General features: G+C 42.4%; 1 protein-coding gene across 1 annotated transcript; it reads left to right on the plus strand.

Moving 5' to 3' along the window:
• The first annotated feature begins 521 nt into the window (after positions 1–521).
• On the plus strand, positions 522–21,090 carry LOC110493706 (voltage-dependent calcium channel gamma-1 subunit). Its single transcript, XM_021568123.3, has 4 exons — positions 522–1,141; positions 8,299–8,373; positions 18,477–18,614; positions 18,798–21,090. Exons 1-4 carry the CDS (start codon positions 907–909, stop codon positions 19,025–19,027), a joined length of 678 nt encoding a protein of 225 aa, XP_021423798.1. The 5' UTR covers positions 522–906; the 3' UTR covers positions 19,028–21,090.
• Positions 21,091–21,505: the final 415 nt, after the last annotated feature.

Consider the following 21,505-nt stretch of genomic DNA (forward strand, 5'->3'; position numbering starts at 1 on the left):
GGCACAGAGTCAGTAATGGCAGTAATAGTAATGCCTCTGAGTCTGGTCCCTTGAGGGGATGTCAAAGCCATTCTCAGGCCTACAGCGAGACAGCTGCTGTTTACAAACACATTTAGTCCTTATAAATAGTTTACAGATACATAGAAACTTGGACCAAGCAGTTTGAGGATAGTAACAACACAAATCCTTTTAAAACAGCATCCACTAATTGTCATAGCATGGACATGAGAGGTCAGTACACCAATGCAGTTGTAAATGAACTGGTGAAAATGGTAGGTCCTAGACTTACTGTCACAGCACATATATATTAGTTCACTGAGATGTTTGCCAAATAAAGTGTGTTGAATATATTACGGTAAGTATCGGGAGATAAAAATCATTTACGTGACTAAGTCCCTTATCATGGCATTTACACATTCCCACCCACTCGGATGTAACCCGATAAAGAAAGCCTGACATCTTGAATCACTGCACACATTTATAGTAGCAGCCCCCCCCCCCCCTCCCGCCGCCACTCCCATACCCCACCATGGCAGTCAGTTTGGTCATCAACTTTCCTGATCCACCTTAACAGCTGTAGTCTGAGGCACACAGGCCCCCCTCAGTCGACACAGTCAGAGAAGGGAGAGGGCCGTGAAAACTAGGGCACAGCTAAACTGACCCCTTTCCCTCAAACTAGAGGCACAAATCCAACAGAGGGAGAGAGACAAAGAGTGATAGGGTGTAGGCTGGGGAAGAGAGAGACATTTGTGGACGGCAGTGTTGGCTGTTAAGGAGTGAAGCCCGCGAAAATCCACCACCGAAGCCTCCACAAGTTTGACGTCCCTTCAAGCGAGGACCTCGGCGCTACGCATTTCTTCTTCTTTGGACATCTTCTGGTCAGTGTTTCCACGTACAAACTACACCATGCACAAACGTACGAAGGTGAAGATCACGTTCTTTGTGATCCTGGTGGGTATGGCGTCCATGTTTACGGCGGTGGTGACGGACCATTGGGCCGTGCTGAGCCCGCGGGTGGAGCAGGTGAACGCGACGTGTGAAGCGGCCCACTTTGGCCTCTGGAGGCTGTGTAAGAAGGTCATCTACATCAGTGAGGCGGACTACAATGGAAAGGGTTGTGGCCCTATCAGCTTACCTGGAGGTAAGACAAGATGCACGGAGGCGGCTAACAGCTTGGACCTGAAAATCTGCACTGTCTGTGTCCATCCTAATCCCGAACCTCTCTGTCCAATGTCTGAGGCTACCTAATGTTACCTAAATGTAACACCGACCAATTTGGTACTTTAAAACATTGTCTGTGTCTATAACTATTGTTAAAGCGGATACACACTAACTGCTGATCAAGAAATATGTGCTATCACACAGTATAAAAAAACAGTATTTGGATTGTTATAACAGGCCTGAGAGATTGGGTTTTGTGGAAAGGGGGTCAGTTAACTCTTGTTAAGGGCATGGTTCAACACTTCAACACCATTGTCATCAAGCACCAGTCATCTTTGCAATGTGGCCAGCTAATGTTCCTCTTAACCACAAGCCCTCCTGGTGTGGAAAACTGCTTGTCAGACAATTATTTAATTGAGATATTGGGGCTTCAGAAGCCAGGAAACAAGGGGTAACTACCCAACAGTGCGAGAATTAGCCTATGCTACAATAAATAGCACAACAATAAGATAAACTAAGCTAAGTCAAGCAATTTCAGACTGACCACAACACTTTCAGACTAATCTTAACCTTTAAAGTCCCAATCCAGCTACTTCCCCACAGTAATTAAATGACGAGGTGTCTGTCCCCCAGCTCTTAGCAACTAAGAACTCTTGAAGCTGCAGTATCCCCTGAGTGCCAGCTCTCACAAGTCTAGCCTCCAATGCCTTAAAATACACTCTATAATGACTGCAGTTGTCATTTACTCCAATCAAAACATGACCCAGGGCAGGATTCAATCGGGACCAAGGATGATCCATTTTGTAGCGCGGTTGACATTTTAAAAGGTAATTTCTAATTTAGCCGACATCTGCAGCGTTTACTTGGAATGCGACCTCCGCGACATTGCCTTTAAATGGTGCATAGCCAAAAAGGGCCGATCGGTCCCGGCTTTATCCGACCTTTGAATGACAACTAAAGCTTTGATCCCGCTACACTAACTTGTGATGACTCACACTAAAGGCTGTGAGTCAATATCACATTGAGTGAGAAATGAACGCATAGACAGGAAGGGGACTAATTGAGTGGAGCTTGTAAAAGCAATACAACACGTTGTTTTAGTAGTACTGGTCTGATACAAAGCAGAATGAAGGAAGCACACTTTCTGATGACTTCTGATACATTCTGCCCTGCGTTTCTTGAGGTCTTTCCAACTGCTCCGCCATTTGAACGCTTCCATCGCCCAAAGGTCCCAATGCCCGAACATACACACCTTTACAACAATCTTGGATAGATTCACTGAAGCAAATGTGCCCCCTCCCATAGTTAGCTCAGCTATGGGCTTCTGGGAAATTCATATGTCGACTGGTGCAGGCAGGCACGTTCATGAACAGATGGAAATGCCTGGTTGAGGCTCATTTTGTAAACATTCTTGGCTGACCCCTCCTAGCTAGAAAGAATCAAGGGATTTATAATGTTAAGCTTGGGGCATTCCCGAACCAACAGCACAGTCAGATAGTGGTAATGTAAGGAACAGTGTTGGGCAGGCTATTTAGAGATACCCAAACTTGCAATGTCTTATTAGATACATGGTGTTATGTACCATCAGACGTACCAGATGGATACATTTGGTGGTCAGTGTGGGTGAGGTGCTCTTGGCATCTCTCCACGTAGGGCTGGCTTTTACATTTTTGAATGATAACTCATTGGCAAAACTACAGACAACTCACACCCCTTAACTCTGATCACAAATGAAAAAGCCTAAACTTATTTTCAAATAGTCTTTATGGGGAAAAACTCAATGAATATCATGTTGCTAAAACTCCCTTGTAGCTAACAACCACATTTGACTACATTGCTAATGCCACACACGCAGTGAGTAATGGCATTGCGTGTGAGAAGTAATCCAGTGGATAGGTGCCAAGATGAATATAACCTTTCTAGTATGTACAAAGCCAGACACCAGGGTTTCATTTGGTATCGCTAGCTCTATTTGCGAATGAATAGCAATATTTATTATAGCCCCACATCTTAATGAGAGAAATACCAACCACTCTCGTCTCTAAGATGATGACACTGTCGAAGTGACCCTCCATGATTTTTGCCATCCGAGTTGGAATAAAAAATGTGTACATATACTTTAGCTGGTAGTCTACAAAGATCTAATTCCGTGAGGAGAAATGGAGATCTCTGTATATATGTACATGTAGGTTGCTCCCCACTTGTTGCTCATCTCGTTTGCCTTCCTAAATAATCATAACAGATAGTTAGAAAATAAGAATGACTGTGAAACAGGATATTGATATGATGGACTTCATATGAACAGCAAACATACATTCTAGGTCAGGGATGTGGCGAGATGTTCAGCCCGAAGCCAATATAGCAACTGTTACAGAAACAAAGATATCGGCGGGATTTTCTGTTGTGCGCAGCACTACGGAGGATAAATATAGGCTGTGTAAATACCCAGCTGTCCCGGGGTAAGAGCTGTGAGGGAGTCAAGTGTGTGCACACCTTCAGAGCCCTACTGAGTGACAAGGCCACCTGCACAAGCCAGGCATAGCCCTTCAACCCCTAACCCCCTCCCTGGCGCTGCCCTGTTGCCCACCGTTCAAAGTTATTTCCCGTCCCCTGGGGGTGGGCTACAAAGGGTCCTAGGGGTGGGCTACAAAGGGTCCTGGGGGTGGGCTACAAAGGGTCCTGGGGGTGGGCTACAAAGGGTCCTGGGGTGGGCTACAAAGGGTCCTGGGGGTGGGCTACAAAGGGTCCTGGGGGTGGGCTACAAAGGGTCCTGGGGGTGGGCTACAAAGGGTCCTGGGGATGGGCTACAAAGGGTCCTGGGGGTGGGCTACAAAGGGTCCTGGGGGTGGGCTACAAAGGGTCCTGGGGGTGGGCTACAAAGGGTCCTGGGGGTGGGCTACAAAGGGTCCTGGGGGTGGGCTACAAAGGGTCCTGGGGGTGGGCTACAAAGGGTCCTGGGGGTGGGCTACAAAGGGTCCTGGGGGTGGGCTAGTCAAAGCCCTGGCATGTAAGGCAACCGGGAACTTCAACCACATACCGGTCCTGGGAGGGGCAACCCGGCTGTGGAAGTGCAAATGATGACTTTTTCCCAATGTTGCATGTTGGTCTTTCTGGTTTGCCTTTCTGTATAGAACGATCTCAATGGGTAGACTATCTAATGGTGGGTTATATTTCCTTATTTCGATTTTAGGCGTGAGCTGAAATGTTTGTATTTAACTTGTGTCTCGTATTCATCCTAGCTGGCACCATCGGATACAAGCTAGAGTGGTCTGGGGGGATTTTTCTGGGTGGGTCATTTTTGTCTACAACACAACACATGCTGCTAGCTATAGCCTATGCAACATGGCAAAGAGAATGAAAACACGGGCTCAGAGAAATGCCTAACACCTTATGTTGATGACATTGCTGTTAATATACAGGCAGACAAACTCACTGTGAAGCACGTCAGTACAACAAGAGTCGAGGCTTATTCTGATCCCCTCACCTTCCTAAAGACGGGTGTAGGATTGTTTTAGTAGCGCGTAGAGTTTCTGTTTTGAGCAAGTCAGCTAATTGATACGCTGTTGAGTTCCACCGGGTGCTATTACTTGTCGTCTCCTTGAGATGTTGACGTCGACGAAGTGGCTCCTAGTTAGCGTGCGGTTTTGGACTCCTCCATTCGCACTGAAATATATATACCCTGTTGGTGTGGAGAGGCCTTGGGTGTCACCTGGATGTTACACGGTGGGACAACACTGGCAGTACAAATCCACTCACTGACAGACAGAGCATTGTCTGGACATGTGCCGAGTGATAAGGTTCCAGGGTGGAATTAATACAACACAAAGAGAGCCACGGCATCTGGTAGTGTGGGGCGATATTCATGGATGTGGATAGACATGGGGGAGCCTTATAAGTCCTTATAGAGACCTGGGTTTGAATACCAAGCACATATACTGTAAGACATATACTGTAAGTTCCTGGAAGGCCTGGGTACCTACCCATCATTAGAGACTTTTTGAGTGGCCTCCAATGCCATTAGAGTGCACATTGGCACAGACCGTGTGTGTGTGTGTGTGTGTGTGTGTGTGTGTGTGTGTGTGTGTGTGTCTCTAAAGGTGAGGATGGGAGTGCCGTAATGAGGACATCAAAAACTAATGAGGCGAGCAACGCCTCCGCATAATTGGCATAATCCCTGGATTTAGTGTTTCAATTAACAAACACAGAAAGACAACAACTCAGCCCCAATGTCTGTTCAAGTATCTCATAATGCAGCGTGGGCTATCTCTCCTCTCAGTGCAATGAAAGGGCACTTGGTCTTCAGCATGATGACAAGAATCACTTCTGGTCCATTATGGTTATTAACAAAGGAGTTTGTGGTGCGCAGAGATACTACCGAAGCTAGAGCCGAGGCTTTTGGTTTTAAGGGGTGAACGACTTCAAATGGCTGGGTTGAGCTGAGGTGACTCAGCAATTGACCTTTTATGGACTGAATGTACTCTGACTCTTCTATAAATGAACTCTCTCTCTCCAAACCAAAACATTGAATTCTGCCTCCTTTTCATTCCCCTGCCCGCCTTTACTCAATAAAAAGAGCAGACAAGCCAGTTGCTAAGTAACCACCTCTGGGTTTTCCCTTGATGGCCAGTCCCTGTCCTCATTCACAAAAACATCCTCTGTGTGAGAGTTAAAACATTAAAACATTTAGATTCCTTTTCATGGACCTTACCAAAACCAAGGTTTTCCCCAGCGGGCAATACTGGTTGCAATTAAGTTTTTATGACATCATTGTCAGGTTGTATACTAGTTGTATAAGATTGTTTTGTGAGCAGCTTTTTAAGTAACCAGAAAAATACATATTTATCTGGTGGAAATCTGGCGATTTGACTAGATAACAACCTAAATGTGACATATTTAACTTCAGGTTTTCATTCTGTCCTGAAAAATACATGTTTACCTGGTTGAAATCTGGTGATTTGACTAGATAACAACCTAAATGTGACATATTTAACTTCAGGTTTTCATTCTGTCCTGAAAAATACATGTTTACCTGGTTGTAACAAAGACCAGTTGGTTGTACTCTGATTTATATGATGTCTTCTCAACCAGAAAACCAGTTTACACCGAGAAAATTAAGTCATTAAAACATGTTCCAAATTTGGTCTGCTGGGTTCTACTTAATAAGAGTGCTTTGCTGGTGCCATGTATGGGTGCCAAATCCAGGTAATTGAATTTGCACATACTTTGTGTATCTTTCTTTATTAGCCTTCTCTGAGTAATGCATCCAAACTGGCAACCCCACCCACCACTAACTCTATCTTCCTGGGTGTCCTGGGAGGGGGGAATTATCTCCAGCCCATGTGTATGTGTGGATATGAGGAACGCTGGAGCCGATGTGATAACATGCTTAGCTCACATAATTCTACATGAAAGCCTGTCACTTACTCCCCCGTGGTCCCTGTAGTTGGCCCAGCACATTAGATGCCACGTATCTGATGCAGAGCAGGCCTCTCCGGTGACAGAACAGAGTTGAGCGACTCTGAAGTGTCCCCTAACGTCTGAGAGACGAGACACACAGCGGTCTGCCGCCGCCGTTTACAAATATAGTTTCCCTGGCGAATGGATGTTTTGACGTTCTGGCTTAGCATCAAAGCTTAGGGCGATACTCCTAGCCCTCTGCAATCGCTGTGATCGTATTCTGTGGATCAGTTTGTACTTGTGCTTAGCACGGATCCCCGGTGGTGAGCACATTGGGCCCAAGTGAACGGGATGCCCCTATCGGCTGTTTCAAGTTTGGGGAAGCTAACAATGATAAAGAATCTCATGCATCTATCTATTTGCAGACTAACGTAAAATGGATTTCTATTCGTAATATGATGAGTAGATTGGATAGTCATAAACTAGGCTATTAATATAACCAACTCACTGTTCGCAAAAAAAAATACCCTTCTGCTTTTCTTTTAATTTCGTTGCACACTTCCAGAGCCTGGCCCCAGCTAGGTGTTCATTTTAATGAGGATCCTAAAAAATCTGAAGAAAATTGGCCCTTTAAAAACATATTTCATGCAATTCTACGACACGTTCGTCTCCATAACTGGAGTCTAGCAGAATCTTTAATGCCACAAAAATGACAGGCTACTCTGACAAACTCAGATCAATAAAAACGTCTGGACTGCAACCATCTAATCGAGGCCTATGAAAAGGGGAGACACAGGCTATGACTTTCAACTAGCCTGGAGGAGGAAATTATTGTCCCTACAGGTGCAGGGACCCAATGAATAAGACACTGAATATGCGCACTAACCGGGGATATGGCCGATGGTCTCCGCTATAGAGTGACAATAAAATAGGCTACTGTTCGCTCAATAGCCTGCTGTGAGTTGATAATTGTGATAGCCTAACTTCACTGACAGCCGCAAATCAACAATCAGCTATTTGATATGCTGCGCAGCCTGCCAAAATTGCGCGCTTCCCAACTGTAGGTTATGCCCAGGCCTTGTGATTTAATACAATCCACAGCTATTTAAAAAAAAGAAGCGAATCATCCTCTGTGGCTAAACCATACTCTCTGGTGTAGTGTTTTGAAGGAATGTATTTATTTTTGTATACACAGGAGTAATTATATCATTTTGGCAAGTTCAATTAAATGTACTTCCGATTGGATGTGCCGCTTATGGATGCCCAACATAACCTACACTAACAACAAATCTGACACTGTCAATCAACATGGTGCAGATCGAGAAGGGTTTTTATGTCAACTCAGCGCACACCATACAATGAAAGTTGCGCGCCTAAATGTTGTTCCGTGTTGATTAACAACTGTTACATCGCAACTACAGAATGCTTATTCATCAGTACCATATAAAAGTAGTTTAAAGGTAGTCCAGGCAAAAAGCATAAAAATCCTTTTCTTTTTTTTAATGAAGTTAGCGTCTTTACATTTGTGGAAGACTCGTGAAACAGTTCTTGGTAAACACGTTGGTCTATTATGCTACTGTATTTCCAAAGTGTTGTGCATCTATTATGAAGTAAATATAACTATTTTCACGATTGTTTAGTAACTTCTGTGATGTTCTGCGTATTGATGAGTAACTGCACATTGCTCTGAAGTGCTACGATCTGAACCTTCACCTAACTGTGTTTTCATGTCTCCCACAGCGGAGAACTGCACTTACTTCAAACACTTCACTCCAGGGGACGAGTCTGAGATTTTTGAAGTCAAAACCCAGAAAGGTAAGGTTTATTTTGCGCCATGATTCTGTTTTGTAACTTTCACGTACACCGAGTGTACAAAACATTAGGAACACCTTCCTACTTTTGCGTTGCACCCCCTTTCGCCCTCAGAACAGCCTCAATTCGTCAGGGCATGGACTCTACAAGGTATCGAAAGCGTTCCACAGGGATGTTGGCCCATGGTGACTCCAATGCTTCCCACAGTTGTGTTGAGTCGGTTGGATGACCATTGGGTGATGGACCATTCTTGATACACATGGGAAACTTTTGAGTGTGAAAAACCCAGCAGCATTGCAGTTCTTGACACACTCAAATCAGTGCGCCTGTCACCTAGTACCCTACCCCGTTCAAATTGCACACATACACAATTTGTCTCACTTGTCTCAAGGCTTAAAAATCCTTTAACCTGTCTCCTCCCCTTCATCTTCACTGATTGAAGTGGATTTAACAGGTGATAAGGGATCATAGCTTTCACCTGGATTCCACTGTTCATGGAAAGAGCAGGTGTTCTTAAGGGTTTGTACACTTGGTTATACACTATAAATACAAAAGTATGTGGACACCCCTTCAAATTAGTGGAATAGGCTATTTCAACCACACCTGTTGCTGACAGGTGTATATAATCAAGCACACAGCCATTCAATCTCCATAGACACACTTTGGCAGTAGAATGGCCTTACTGAAGAGCTCAGTGACCTTCAACATGGCACCATTAGAGGATGCTACCTTTCCAACAAGTCAAACAGTCCATGGTAGGCGCAAGGCAGTTCTGCCCGTTGTCTTCTAAGTTTCATGGACAAATGCTAATAAAAACAAACGCACAAAGAACCAGACCTACTGCTTCATTCTAAGCTTTGCACAAAGAACCAGACCTACTGCTTCATTCTAAGCTTTGCACAAAGAACCAGACCTACTGCTTCATTCTAAGCTTTGCACAAAGAACCAGACCTACTGCTTCATTCTAAGCTTTGCACAAAGAACCAGACCTACTGCTTCATTCTAAGCTTTGCACAAAGAACCAGACCTACTGCTTCATTCTAAGCTTTGCACAAAGAACCAGACCTACTGCTTCATTCTAAGCTTTGCACAAAGAACCAGACCTACTGCTTCATTCTAAGCTTTGCACAAAGAACCAGACCTACTGCTTCATTCTAAGCTTTGCACAAAGAACCAGACCTACTGCTTCATTCTAAGCTTTGCACAAAGAACCAGACCTACTGCTTCATTCTAAGCTTTGCACAAAGAATCAGACCTACTGCTTCATTCTAAGCTTTGCACAAAGAACCAGACCTACTGCTTCATTCTAAGCTTTGCACAAAGAACCAGACCTACTGCTTCATTCTAAGCTTTGCACAAAGAACCAGACCTACTGCTTCATTCTAAGCTTTGCACAAAGAACCAGACCTACTGCTTCATTCTAAGCTTTGCACAAAGAACCAGACCTACTGCTTCATTCTAAGCTTTGCACAAAGAACCAGACCTACTGCTTCATTCTAAGCTTTGCACAAAGAACCAGACCTACTGCTTCATTCTAAGCTTTGCACAAAGAACCAGACCTACTGCTTCATTCTAAGCTTTGCACAAAGAACCAGACCTACTGCTTCATTCTAAGCTTTGCACAAAGAACCAGACCTACTGCTTCATTCTAAGCTTTGCACAAAGAACCAGACCTACTGCTTCATTCTAAGCTTTGCACAAAGAACCAGACCTACTGCTTCATTCTAAGCTTTGCACACACAACCAACGGTGATTTGGTCATTCTTAGAATGTGTCCATCAGCCTTGAATTAATTTCAACACAAGCAGAAATGTTTAAGTATTAGAGTTTTCCCAGGATACCAAGTCAACTGAGTGGATATAAGCTCCAGCAGGTAGCGTCAATGGACCTCCATGTGACAGAGCTAATCCCTGTCTCTGCCCATTCCCTTCTCTCCTGGATATTTTCCTTCTCCCATCTCCCCTATATCCCCATTGGTGACCCTGCCAGTACTGTGCACATGCTTGGCCCATTAGAGACATGTACTCTCACATATGACAGGACTTCATGTGATGCACGCAAGGGCGCCAAGCACATGCAGCGCCTTGTCAGACCCAATCAGTAGGGTGTAAATCAAAATGGACTTACACACACACACACACCCTTTAAGCCCCTTATGGTCCTTTGAGGACCCTCTTTCAAAGTCACTGAGATCTCTTCTAGCCATAGTAGCCAAAATAATGGGCAACTGGGCATTTTTATACATGAACCCTAAGCATGGTGGAATGTTTTAATTGCTTAATTAACTCAGAAACCACACCTGTGTGGTAGCACTTGCTTTTAATATACTTTATATCCTTCATTTACACAAGTGTTTCCTTTATTTTGGCAGTTACCTGTATATTGGTTTATACTCTTCAAGAACAAAATATGTGTATTCTTTGAAGTACTTTTGACAAATGTTTCATAAGAGAAGATTCAAAGGGAGAGTCATAAAAACAAATAAGCAACCTGGGACATGGGTGGTTGTCACGTTCTGACCCTAGTTATTGTGTTAATTGTTTGTTTTAGTTGGTCAGGACGTGAGTTGGGTGGGCATTCTATGTTTTGTGTGTCTAGGTTTTTCTGTGTTCGGCCTAGTATGGTTCTCAATCAGAGGCAGGTGTCGTTAGTTGTCTCTGATTGAGAATCATACTTAGGTAGCCTGGGTTTCACTGTTTGTTTGTGGGTGATTGTTTCCGTGTCTGTGTTTTACACCACACGGTACTGTTTTCGGTTTCGGTTATTCACGTTACGTTTATTGTTTTTGTATGAAGTGTTCAGTTTGTGTTTAAATAAATACCATGGACACTTACCACGCCACATATTGGTCCTCCGATCCTTCTCGCCTCTCCTCTTCAGACGAAGAGGAGGAAAACCATTACAGTGGTGAATAGTACAAGCCAAATTGGATACATCTCAACTCCATGCTAGGCACAAGGCAGGGCTGCCCATTGTCTCCTAAGTATTATGGACAAATGCCAGCAAAGACCAAAGCACAAAGAGCCAGACTTTGCACACCTTTGCACAGACTTTGCACAGCTTTGCACACAGACTTTGCACAGCTTTGCACACATAACCAATGGTGCCTTGGGGCTGGATTCAATCCGCATCGCCAAAGTTTAGCGCTACAGCGCAATGGAAATTTCAAGGTAATTTCCGATTGAGCCGACTTATGGAGTCCTAACTATCAATGCAGTCTCCGCTGATGCGGGAAGATTGCCTTTCCTTTCCTAATGCGCTGTAGCGTATCTCATCAGCACTACGGACTGAATGGGGCCCTTGGTCTTTGTTAGCATTTGTCCATCAGCCTTGGTTTCAACACAAGCAGAAACATTGAAGTATATGGAGTTTTCCCAGTATGCCAAGGGACGAGGCCAAGTCAACTGAATGGATAGCTAGCTAGCACATCCTAGGAAATTGTGGAAACGTACATTTTTGATTTCTCATTGGTTCTGCGAACGAAGCCATATGTTTCCTGACCGGTGGAACTGACTTTTTTTTTAAAATGTTCTGAAAATTGAATGATAATTCAGCCTGTTCTGGGAATGTTAGTTTAGGTTGCAGGGAGGTTCTGGGAACGTTTTAATATGGTTCCCTGAAAGTTTTCCTGGAATGTTTTTACTTACGTTCTGAGAACAGAAATTATAGGTTATTTGGAGTTTTTTTTAATAACTTCCTTAACTTTCCCTGAATGTTTCAAGGACATGGAAAACTTGCCTGGGCATTAATCATGCAAAAAATGTTTTGATTTTTTATTAATGCACGGCGTCAGTGCGATTCAAACCTATGATCTTCTGTTCTCTATCCATGGCATTAGTCCACTGCGTCACCAGGACAGAGCTAGCATGCCATGTTTGTTTGTTTTTTACTCAGCTGTTTACAAAGCTGTTCATTTTAGTCTATTCAAACAGACCCCATTTCAAATGAAACAAGCACTCATTAACATCAGGTGTGGCCAGTTAGTGGAGATGGACAACACACTTGAACACACCTAGCACGTTAGAGGATAGAGAGCGTTTTGTTGACGCTGAGAACAGACTGTATATGTTTAAAAAAAAAACATTCTTAGAAACATTCTTAGAATGTTCTTTGAACTAGTGTTGTCTAGTGTTATCGCGATACTACAATCCCAGATTTTCCATGGCAAGAAATGAAAACACGAAGCAGACTCAACTCTATGGTCCTTTAAATCCTACCTTTGTTAAATATTGTGTGCTATTGCTTGGAGAATAAGCAACTGTGACTCTGGGTGACAACGTAATACTTCTTGTATCCAACATTAGGAAGGTTTCCCTCAAGAAATGTAGTCTGCTTCATAATTTGTTTCCTTTTCTTCCTTTCTTCCTAGTATCGGGATACTGGTATCGTGACAACGTTACTAATGTTTTCTCGTGTTTTTTATGGAAGGAACATGACTTGCGAAAACGTTACGCGGAAGTAGTGAAATTCCCAATCAAAAACATTCTCAGAATGTTATGTGTTAGCTGGGTATACGAACTGGCAGGTAGCATCAATGGAACTCCATGTGACAGAGCTAATCCGGCTCAATGCCCATTCCCTTCTCTCTTGGACATTTTCCTTCCCCCCATCTCTCCACTAGCCCCCTCTGTGACCCTGCCAGTACTGTGCACATTTGGCCCATTCAATGTACACTCACATATGACAGGACTGCTAAGCACATGCAGGGCCTTGTCAGACCCAATCAGTAGGGTGTAAATCAGAATATATTTACACACACACACACACACACACACACACACACACACACACACACATTTTTATAGTTTATGATGTCAGTCAGTTTATAACATGGTTTATAGGGACCCACCTTTCCCATGGTCCTGTCAATTAAATGAACACATCACATTTTAAAATTGTTATATATAGAAGATACATCTTACTTCACATTTGTTCATCGGATCATATTGAAATAATATACCTGTAAATTCACAGGTTTGTAAGGACATATGGTTTATAAGGACATACATTCATACTGTGGTTTATAAGGACATTGCGTATATGAGTACATATACAGTGCCTTGCGAAAGTATTCGCCCCCCTTGAACTTTGCAACCTTTTGCCACATTTCAGGCTTCAAACATAAAGATATAAAACTGTATTTTTTTTGTGAAGAATCAACAACAAGTGGGACACAATCATGAAGTGGAACGACATTTATTGGATATTTCAAACTTTTTTAACAAAAAAAAAACTGAAAAATTGGGCGTGCAAAATTATTCAGCCCCCTTAAGTTAATACTTTGTAGCGCCACCTTTTGCTGCGATTACAGCTGTAAGTCGCTTGGGGTATGTCTCTATCAGTTTTGCACATCGAGAGACTGACATTTTTTCCCATTCCTCCTTGCAAAACAGCTCGAGCTCAGTGAGGTTGGATGGAGAGCATTTGTGAACAGCAGTTTTCAGTTCTTTCCACAGATTCTCGATTGGATTCAGGTCTGGACTTTTACTTGGCCATTCTAACACCTGGATATGTTTATTTTTGAACCATTCCATTGTAGATTTTGCTTTATGTTTTGGATCATTGTCTTGTTGGAAGACAAATCTCCGTCCCAGTCTCAGGTCTTTTGCAGACTCCATCAGGTTTTCTTCCAGAATGGTCCTGTATTTGGCTCCATCCATCTTCCCATCAATTTTAACCATCTTGCCTGTCCCTGCTGAAGAAAAGCAGGCCCAAACCATGATGCTGCCACCACCATGTTTGACAGTGGGGATGGTGTGTTCAGGGTGATGAGCTGTGTTGCTTTTACGCCAAACATAACGTTTTGCATTGTTGCCAAAAAGTTCAATTTTGGTTTCATCTGACCAGAGCACCTTCTTCCACATGTTTGGTGTGTCTCCCAGGTGGCTTGTGGCAAACTTTAAACAACACTTTTTATGGATATCTTTAAGAAATGGCTTTCTTCTTGCCACTCTTCCATAAAGGCCAGATTTGTGCAATATAAGACTGATTGTTGTCCTATGGACAGAGTCTCCCACCTCAGCTGTAGATCTCTGCAGTTCATCCAGAGTGATCATGGGCCTCTTGGCTGCATCTCTGATCAGTCTTCTCCTTGTATGAGCTGAAAGTTTAGAGGGACGGCCAGGTCTTGGTAGATTTGCAGTGGTCTGATACTCCTTCCATTTCAATATTATCGCTTGCACAGTGCTCCTTGGGTTGTTTAAAGCTTGGGAAATCTTTTTGTATCCAAATACGGCTTTAAACTTCTTCACAACAGTATCTCGGACCTGCCTGGTGTGTTCCTTGTTCTTCATGATGCTCTCTGCGCTTTTAACGGACCTCTGAGACTATCACAGTGCAGGTGCATTTATACGGAGACTTGATTACACACAGGTGGATTGTATTTATCATCATTAGTCATTTAGGTCAACATTGGATCATTCAGAGATCCTCACTGAACTTCTGGAGAGAGTTTGCTGCACTGAAAGTAAAGGGGCTGAATAATTTTGCACGCCCAATTTTTCAGTTTTTGATTTGTTAAAAAAGTTTAAAATATCCAATAAATGTTGTTCCACTTCATGATTGTGTCCCACTTGTTGTTGATTCTTCACAAAAAAATACAGTTTTATATCTTTATGTTTGAAGCCTGAAATGTGGCAAAAGGTCGCAAAGTTCAAGAGGGCCGAATACTTTCGCAAGGCACTGTACGGAGAGATGTAATGGATATTTGCTCAAATGAGCAATAAGAAGCAGTAGACTGTAGCAGCAATTGCCTCTTGTGCTTCTGAACGAGCATTGCTGGTGTAAAACTGGCTACCACCAATCTGTGATGTAATATTTTCAACCTTTTCTGTCAAGAAACGTAAAATCAGTTCGCATAGATCAGGAGATACGAGCATGTCACTGTTTTTGACGTCCAGGTGACCACGACAAAACCTTTTAATGTTCCGAAGACGTCCTAACGTCTCCTTTTTGTTTGCATGGGTCACTGGGGAGTCCTGCAATAAGAAGATGCTAATACTTGTGTAAACTCTTCCGAATTTTAATATGTGGGTGTCAGTGAGTAGGCTGATGCACCATTTCATGGGTGCACACACTATAGGTAAAGCTATATGAATGTTCAATATGTACAATAGGCTGAATAGTGTGGTGATTTCACACAGTTAAAGAGCCACTGAACACGCCGATTGGCACATGTATTTTTCTGTTGCTCATTAGAAAAATTTGATTTCAGTCTTGGTGGTGTGTTTCCTGAGCGATTCTGCATTTGGTTAATGATGTTTGTCCATCATGAGACAATAGGAAGCCTATTTCACTTCCTCAAAATTCCCAGAATGAATCTAAGAACTCAAGAAATCTGTATTTAATTTTGACGGTTTTTTGCAGAGGATGTTTTAGTTGTGCAATTTTACATCTAACTAAGGTGTATGGTGCAGTATTTCTCAAGTTTAAACAATGCATGACGTGTTGTCTTATGTAAACACAGTCGGAGCTGCTGGGCAGGTCTGTCTCACTGTCTATTATTGGACAGAGAGCAATCACCGCTGCTTTTCACCCCATGTTAGTGGGAAAATGGACATCGTCAAATCAAAACCCAACCTTCATTTACCCGTTGTGGCGGACGGATGTTCCAAACTCCGTTTTAGACCAGACTTTGAATAAAATGATCCTATTTACATTTCTTTTGTCAATTTTGACACTAAAATAACTGTTTCTAACTCATACCGATGCCACATAGGCCGTTTTTAAAAGGGATTTGTTTTTTTTTTAAAGGAAGTCGCTCTCTAAAGTCCTGCAAAAAACATGGTTTGAGGACTAACAACATGGTGTTTGTTGAATTACATGAGTACATGTCTAAAACACGGTTTATGACAAAATACTACGTCTGTTTAAAGCAACAAGCAGAGTGCGACTGCAGCAGGTCGGGAGAGAGGTGCAGCATTTCAGAGGGAGAAGGATGCAGTGTATTGCGGGATGAGAAATCACCTTCCCAGTCAGTCTGTTGTGTGTATTGGAAATTAATATTGCAACGTACTGCCTTACTTTTGAAGTGTGCACCGATGAAATGGGGTATCAGCCCAGCGAGTGACAACCACAGATTACAATTCCAAAGATTTTACACAAATATTAGCATCATAGATCTTATTGCAGGACTTTGACTGTGAGAAATCACCTCGCCAGTCAATCTATTGTGTGTATTGAACATTCATAATGGACTGTAAAAGTCCTGCAATAGTATTATGACGCTAATATTTGTGTAAACTCTATGGGATTGTAATCTATGGGTGTCACTGAGTAGGCTGATACCCCATTTCATGGGTGCACACTCGAGGTAAGTCTGCACATTCCAATATTAATATTTAATAGGTTGACCGTGGAGGTAATTTATCACAATCAAAAGTCCTGCAATAAAAGCTATGACACTTAATATTTGTGTGAACTCATAATATATTTACACACACACATCTCATGCAAATGCTAATGGCTAGCCCCAGAGACAGAAATAGCCCTTACTTGAAATGTAGCACAGGCCCACTCCAAATGCCCATTTGGGATTCTTCACTCATCAATAAACCAATGGTTACCATTTATATGGAACATGGCCATAGAGCTACGCTCCAGTGCTTTCAGTACGACTGGCCACAGGCAGATCCAGCTGAGCAGCCTACACAGAGCTAAACTGAAAGTGACCCTGGGATAACAATCACTAAAGCACCAATAGAGCGCAAAATATATATTTTAGCCCCTTCAGACATTAAACCACTGATCCAACCTACTCTGACACCACTCACCCCTCTCTTTGGGTTTTCAAGGGGAAGAGAGCTAGCACTCCAGCGGGATGTTGCATGATTCCAGAACTACTCAAGGGGTGAGAGCCACCATCCTCCCCCAGCTTGAGATGAAGGGGAGCCCCCGAGGCGAGGCTCTCCCCTGGGCACCGATTCTAGGAGAGCAGGCGGAAGATCAAAACCTAGCTCCTCCATCCACATCACAGCAACAACATAACTGGAATGGCTGGTTAAGCAGCTTGGAATAACAAGCCAGTAAACAACTTACAGTAATGCCAAGCATATTTCTCTCCTTTGGTTGAATAAAGATGGCTGCCTTACTGCCAGAGGAACTTTTTCACTGGGTAACATGGCTCTCATTTCACACAACAATTTTGACTTAAAGCGCAATGTAATTTCAAATGTAGCCTAGTTATTTCATTCTGTTAGTTAGTTTGATTGATTTAGGTAGTTTGAGTGATGGCAGATTCCACCAACCAAGTGAAATTCCATCTTCCTTATCATACTTCACACTCCTGTTCAGAGAGAGCTGATAATTTTAAAAAAATGATTTAATTGTCCTTTCTGTGACTGTACACAACCTCATGTATTGTACAATGAGGTGACAAACTAAATTGGTCTGCACACGTAACAATTCAGTTAGGTCCCGTCAACAATTTTCTCAGGCAGAAATTAAAGCCTAATTAAAAAATCCACAGAAGCGTTTGCACATCCAGTTACGCCCAGCGCTGCAATGTAATGAAATATCATTTATATAATTCAGCTGGAGGCATATGGACTCATGCTGCTCTGGAATAAAACAATATTTCTTGGTAAGCCTCCTATCGTTTTATGGCTGATTTTATATACACATACAAATAAATTAATCTCCACAACCCACCATAATGACTTTTGCTTACCTTTTAGTGTACTGTAACGTAAAATGAAAACAAATTGGAGTATTGAAAGTTAATTCATGCAGATCCAGTTTAGGAGGGAGGAAAGTAGCACTCTACAAGTTTACAGGCTGTACAATTGCTTAAGATAGAAGTTGCCCTTTTCCACAGATCTAGGATCAGATTACCCTTCCCTCAATCCTAACCTAAACCATGGGGATGGGTAAAAATGTCTGACCCTGTATCAGTGGTTAGGAGCAACTTTAACCTATGTTGTGTAATTATGTACTTTGTAACTCGGTTAGTAGAGCATGGCGCTTGTAACGCCAAGATAGTGGGTTTTATTCCCAGGACCACCCATATGTAAAACGTCTGCTAAATGGCATACTATATTTTATATAAATATATTATTTTCATAGGTCAGGGGACATCTTGAAGTGACCTCTATTTGCTCTCTTTTCAGAGTACAATATCTCGGCAGCGGCCATCGCCATCTTCAGCCTGGCCTTTATGATCCTGGGCACCTTGTGTCTCCTGTGCTCCTTCAAGAAGGGAAATGACTACATCCTTAAACCTGCCGGAATGTTCTTCGCTTTTGCAGGTGAGACCAGACAAGCAGATAACGCATGACCGTTTTAATCTTTTGGTTGTACTGTTATCAATGGGTTAAGGGAACAGATACAGTACTAAAATCATAATGTAGTAGAGCAAATTAAAAACACCTGTGATTGGAGGTCATCGCCGTTAACCCATCCTCCTCTCTCCCTCTCCGCCCCAATCGCAGGCCTGTGCGCCGTCATCTCAGTGGAGGTGATGCGTCAGTCGGTAAAGCGGATGATCGAGAGCGAGGACACCATCTGGATAGACTACTCCTACTCCTGGTCTTTTGCCTGTGCCTGCGCTGGCTTCTGCCTCCTCTTCCTCAGTGGCCTCGGCCTCCTCCTGCTCTCCATGCCCCGCATGCCCCAAAACCCCTGGGAGTCCTGCATGGACGCTGAACACGAAGTGGAGTAATAGACAAGGAGGGATGAGAGGAGGAAGAGTGACACTTTCTTTAAAAGCAATACGATCACGATCAACTTTGTGTCGTTCTATAGTGGAACCAGAGGGTTCTTTCACACAGTGCTTGGGAGCAGTCCAATGTACCGAATGAAAAATAGAAGTTAAATGGGTTTCCATCGCATTTTCGACTCTAATGACGACAAAAAACTGTTGCATTATATAGCAAATGTGCCGATCTGGTCTTGGCACGTGCCCTCTAGCCAACACGTCGCAGATACAGTGCGGGTAGGCTACCTACATTTAAAGATTATTATGGATAAGAGCGATACAATTTTTATTTGTCAAATGGCACTTTCACCACCATGTGAATCTCATAACTTATTTAGTCTGTAGCCTAATAAATGGCATGCTTTCCTGAGTCATAGTGGGAGGACAACACAACATACAGTATCATCGCGTGACTCCCAAGTTTACTTCGATATGATGGTTATTAATATACATATTTGCAGATGAAGGCATTTCCACCACCGTTTCTCACATAATTCATTTCTGACACAAAAACATCCCACCATGTCCAACGAGCAAATTGTCTGTTTTATAAAATTGTAGAGGCATTTCCTCTTCCATCAGCCCAGTCGTGACTTTTTTCAAGTGTCAGGTAATTCATCAGCATGAAATGGTTGGTTGGAAACCTGGTTAATTATACATTTTGACATGTTATTTAATGGTATAAATAGTAATGGATTGACATTTGACCTATGCATTCACCTTTTCTGTACTGTGTGTTTTGTATGATACTTCTGTACATAAGTCAATCAATTTATAACTGAGATGGTTCTCCTGTTATTTTCAGTGCATCAAGCACTTGCATTGAATTTATGTCAAATTCAGGCAAGATTAAGCTAAACCAGGAAATTGTTAGAATCAGATTCCAAATTATTACATCATGATTAAGTATTTAATATTATTACAACTCCTTAAAAAAAAGTATTCACAGCATACATAACACTAATTGTGATGTAAAGAAGTGTTATCAAAATGATCAGTTTTAATTCTAGAATTTAGGTCATGTTAGACTTATAGTGAAAAAATATATATTTTCAGTTTTCAAACAGACTTACTTTTATAAGAATAATACATGGGTGTGACAGTAAATTGGAGAAGCAAATAATGCTGTCTGGTGGGTTTAGTGTGCATACCAATCAGAATGCTTAACACCAACAGTCTCTGAACCACTGAATGTGTGGGTTGCCATGTTGGAAAAGGTTCAGTTCTAGCAGGTGTACACGAAATACTAAAAACCTCCCAACTTTAATTTATTGTAATTATTTTTTAGAGCTGAGCACATGGCAGCCCAATTTCTTTGACTATTTGATCCCATTCAATTTAGGGGAACCAAGCGCTCTATTTTTAATCAAGGTATAATTTTCTGATTTTAGTTAGTGTCTGATGCATTTAACTTAGATCTCACAAGGTATTCAGTAGCCAACTCTTTCAGTTCAAATGGTCAGAGAAAAACTCAGAGCCTTAATATGTACCATCTAGATCCAGTATACGGCTTTAATATATATATATATATTTTTTTCTCCTAATGTCGTCTTTTCAGCCAAACTAAACTGGACTGCTCTCCCATGTTACCGTTCATCTTTGGCTTCTATGGACAGGCAGGAATTAGGTGTACATTATTTTTGTTATGGATGATACTGCTTTTGTATTTACTCAGTGGAAGTGTTAAACTAGGATTCTTTTTGATACAGAAATGTACATTACTAGTGTCTCAAAACAAGCTTGAGCTAAGACCATTACTTTCCCCATTTGATATTTGATTGAATAGATGAGGGCAGTTGATAAAGGTATTGGCACTATCGTACTTAAACGCTACATAAGACCTCATGAATGTAGCAGATTAAAACTTGCTTAGCCATGTCATCTGTCCTTGCCTGTTAGAACTAGCTTTTGGTATGCAATGATGGATTACAGTGGAGTGGTTGTCTTTAGCTCTGTGTACATGTTATAACCATAAAACCATGCATTTCTAATGAAAATAAATTCACTGATATCTAGCTTTGATGAAAGCCAGTTTCCTGCATCTATTTAAAATTTAGTTAGGCAAGTCAGTTGAGAACAAATCCTTATTTACAATGACGGCCTAGGAACAGTGGGTTAACCGTCTTGTTCAGGGGCAGAATGACAGATTTTTACCTCGTCAGCTCAGGGATTTGATCCAGCAACCTTTCGGTTACTGGCTCAATACTCTAACCACTAGGCTACCTGCCGCGCTCTTTCATCCTTGTCTCCTGTATACAAGACACCTGGGTTGTGTTCATTTAGGCACAAAACGGAAGAAACGGGACGGACTACCTGGACTTCCCCAATAAGAAAGGCTCATTTGGTTCTTTGTTGCAAAAGGTTTTCCTTTGCGTGTCCCGATGAACACAAACCTGTTGTGAGAAAAAAAGCCTTGCAGCATGGTCATAGAGGGGATTTGTG

This window comes from Oncorhynchus mykiss, chromosome 17, assembly GCF_057628025.1.
Source record: "Oncorhynchus mykiss isolate SJ-2025 chromosome 17, ASM5762802v1, whole genome shotgun sequence".
Taxonomy (NCBI): Eukaryota; Metazoa; Chordata; class Actinopteri; order Salmoniformes; family Salmonidae; genus Oncorhynchus; species Oncorhynchus mykiss.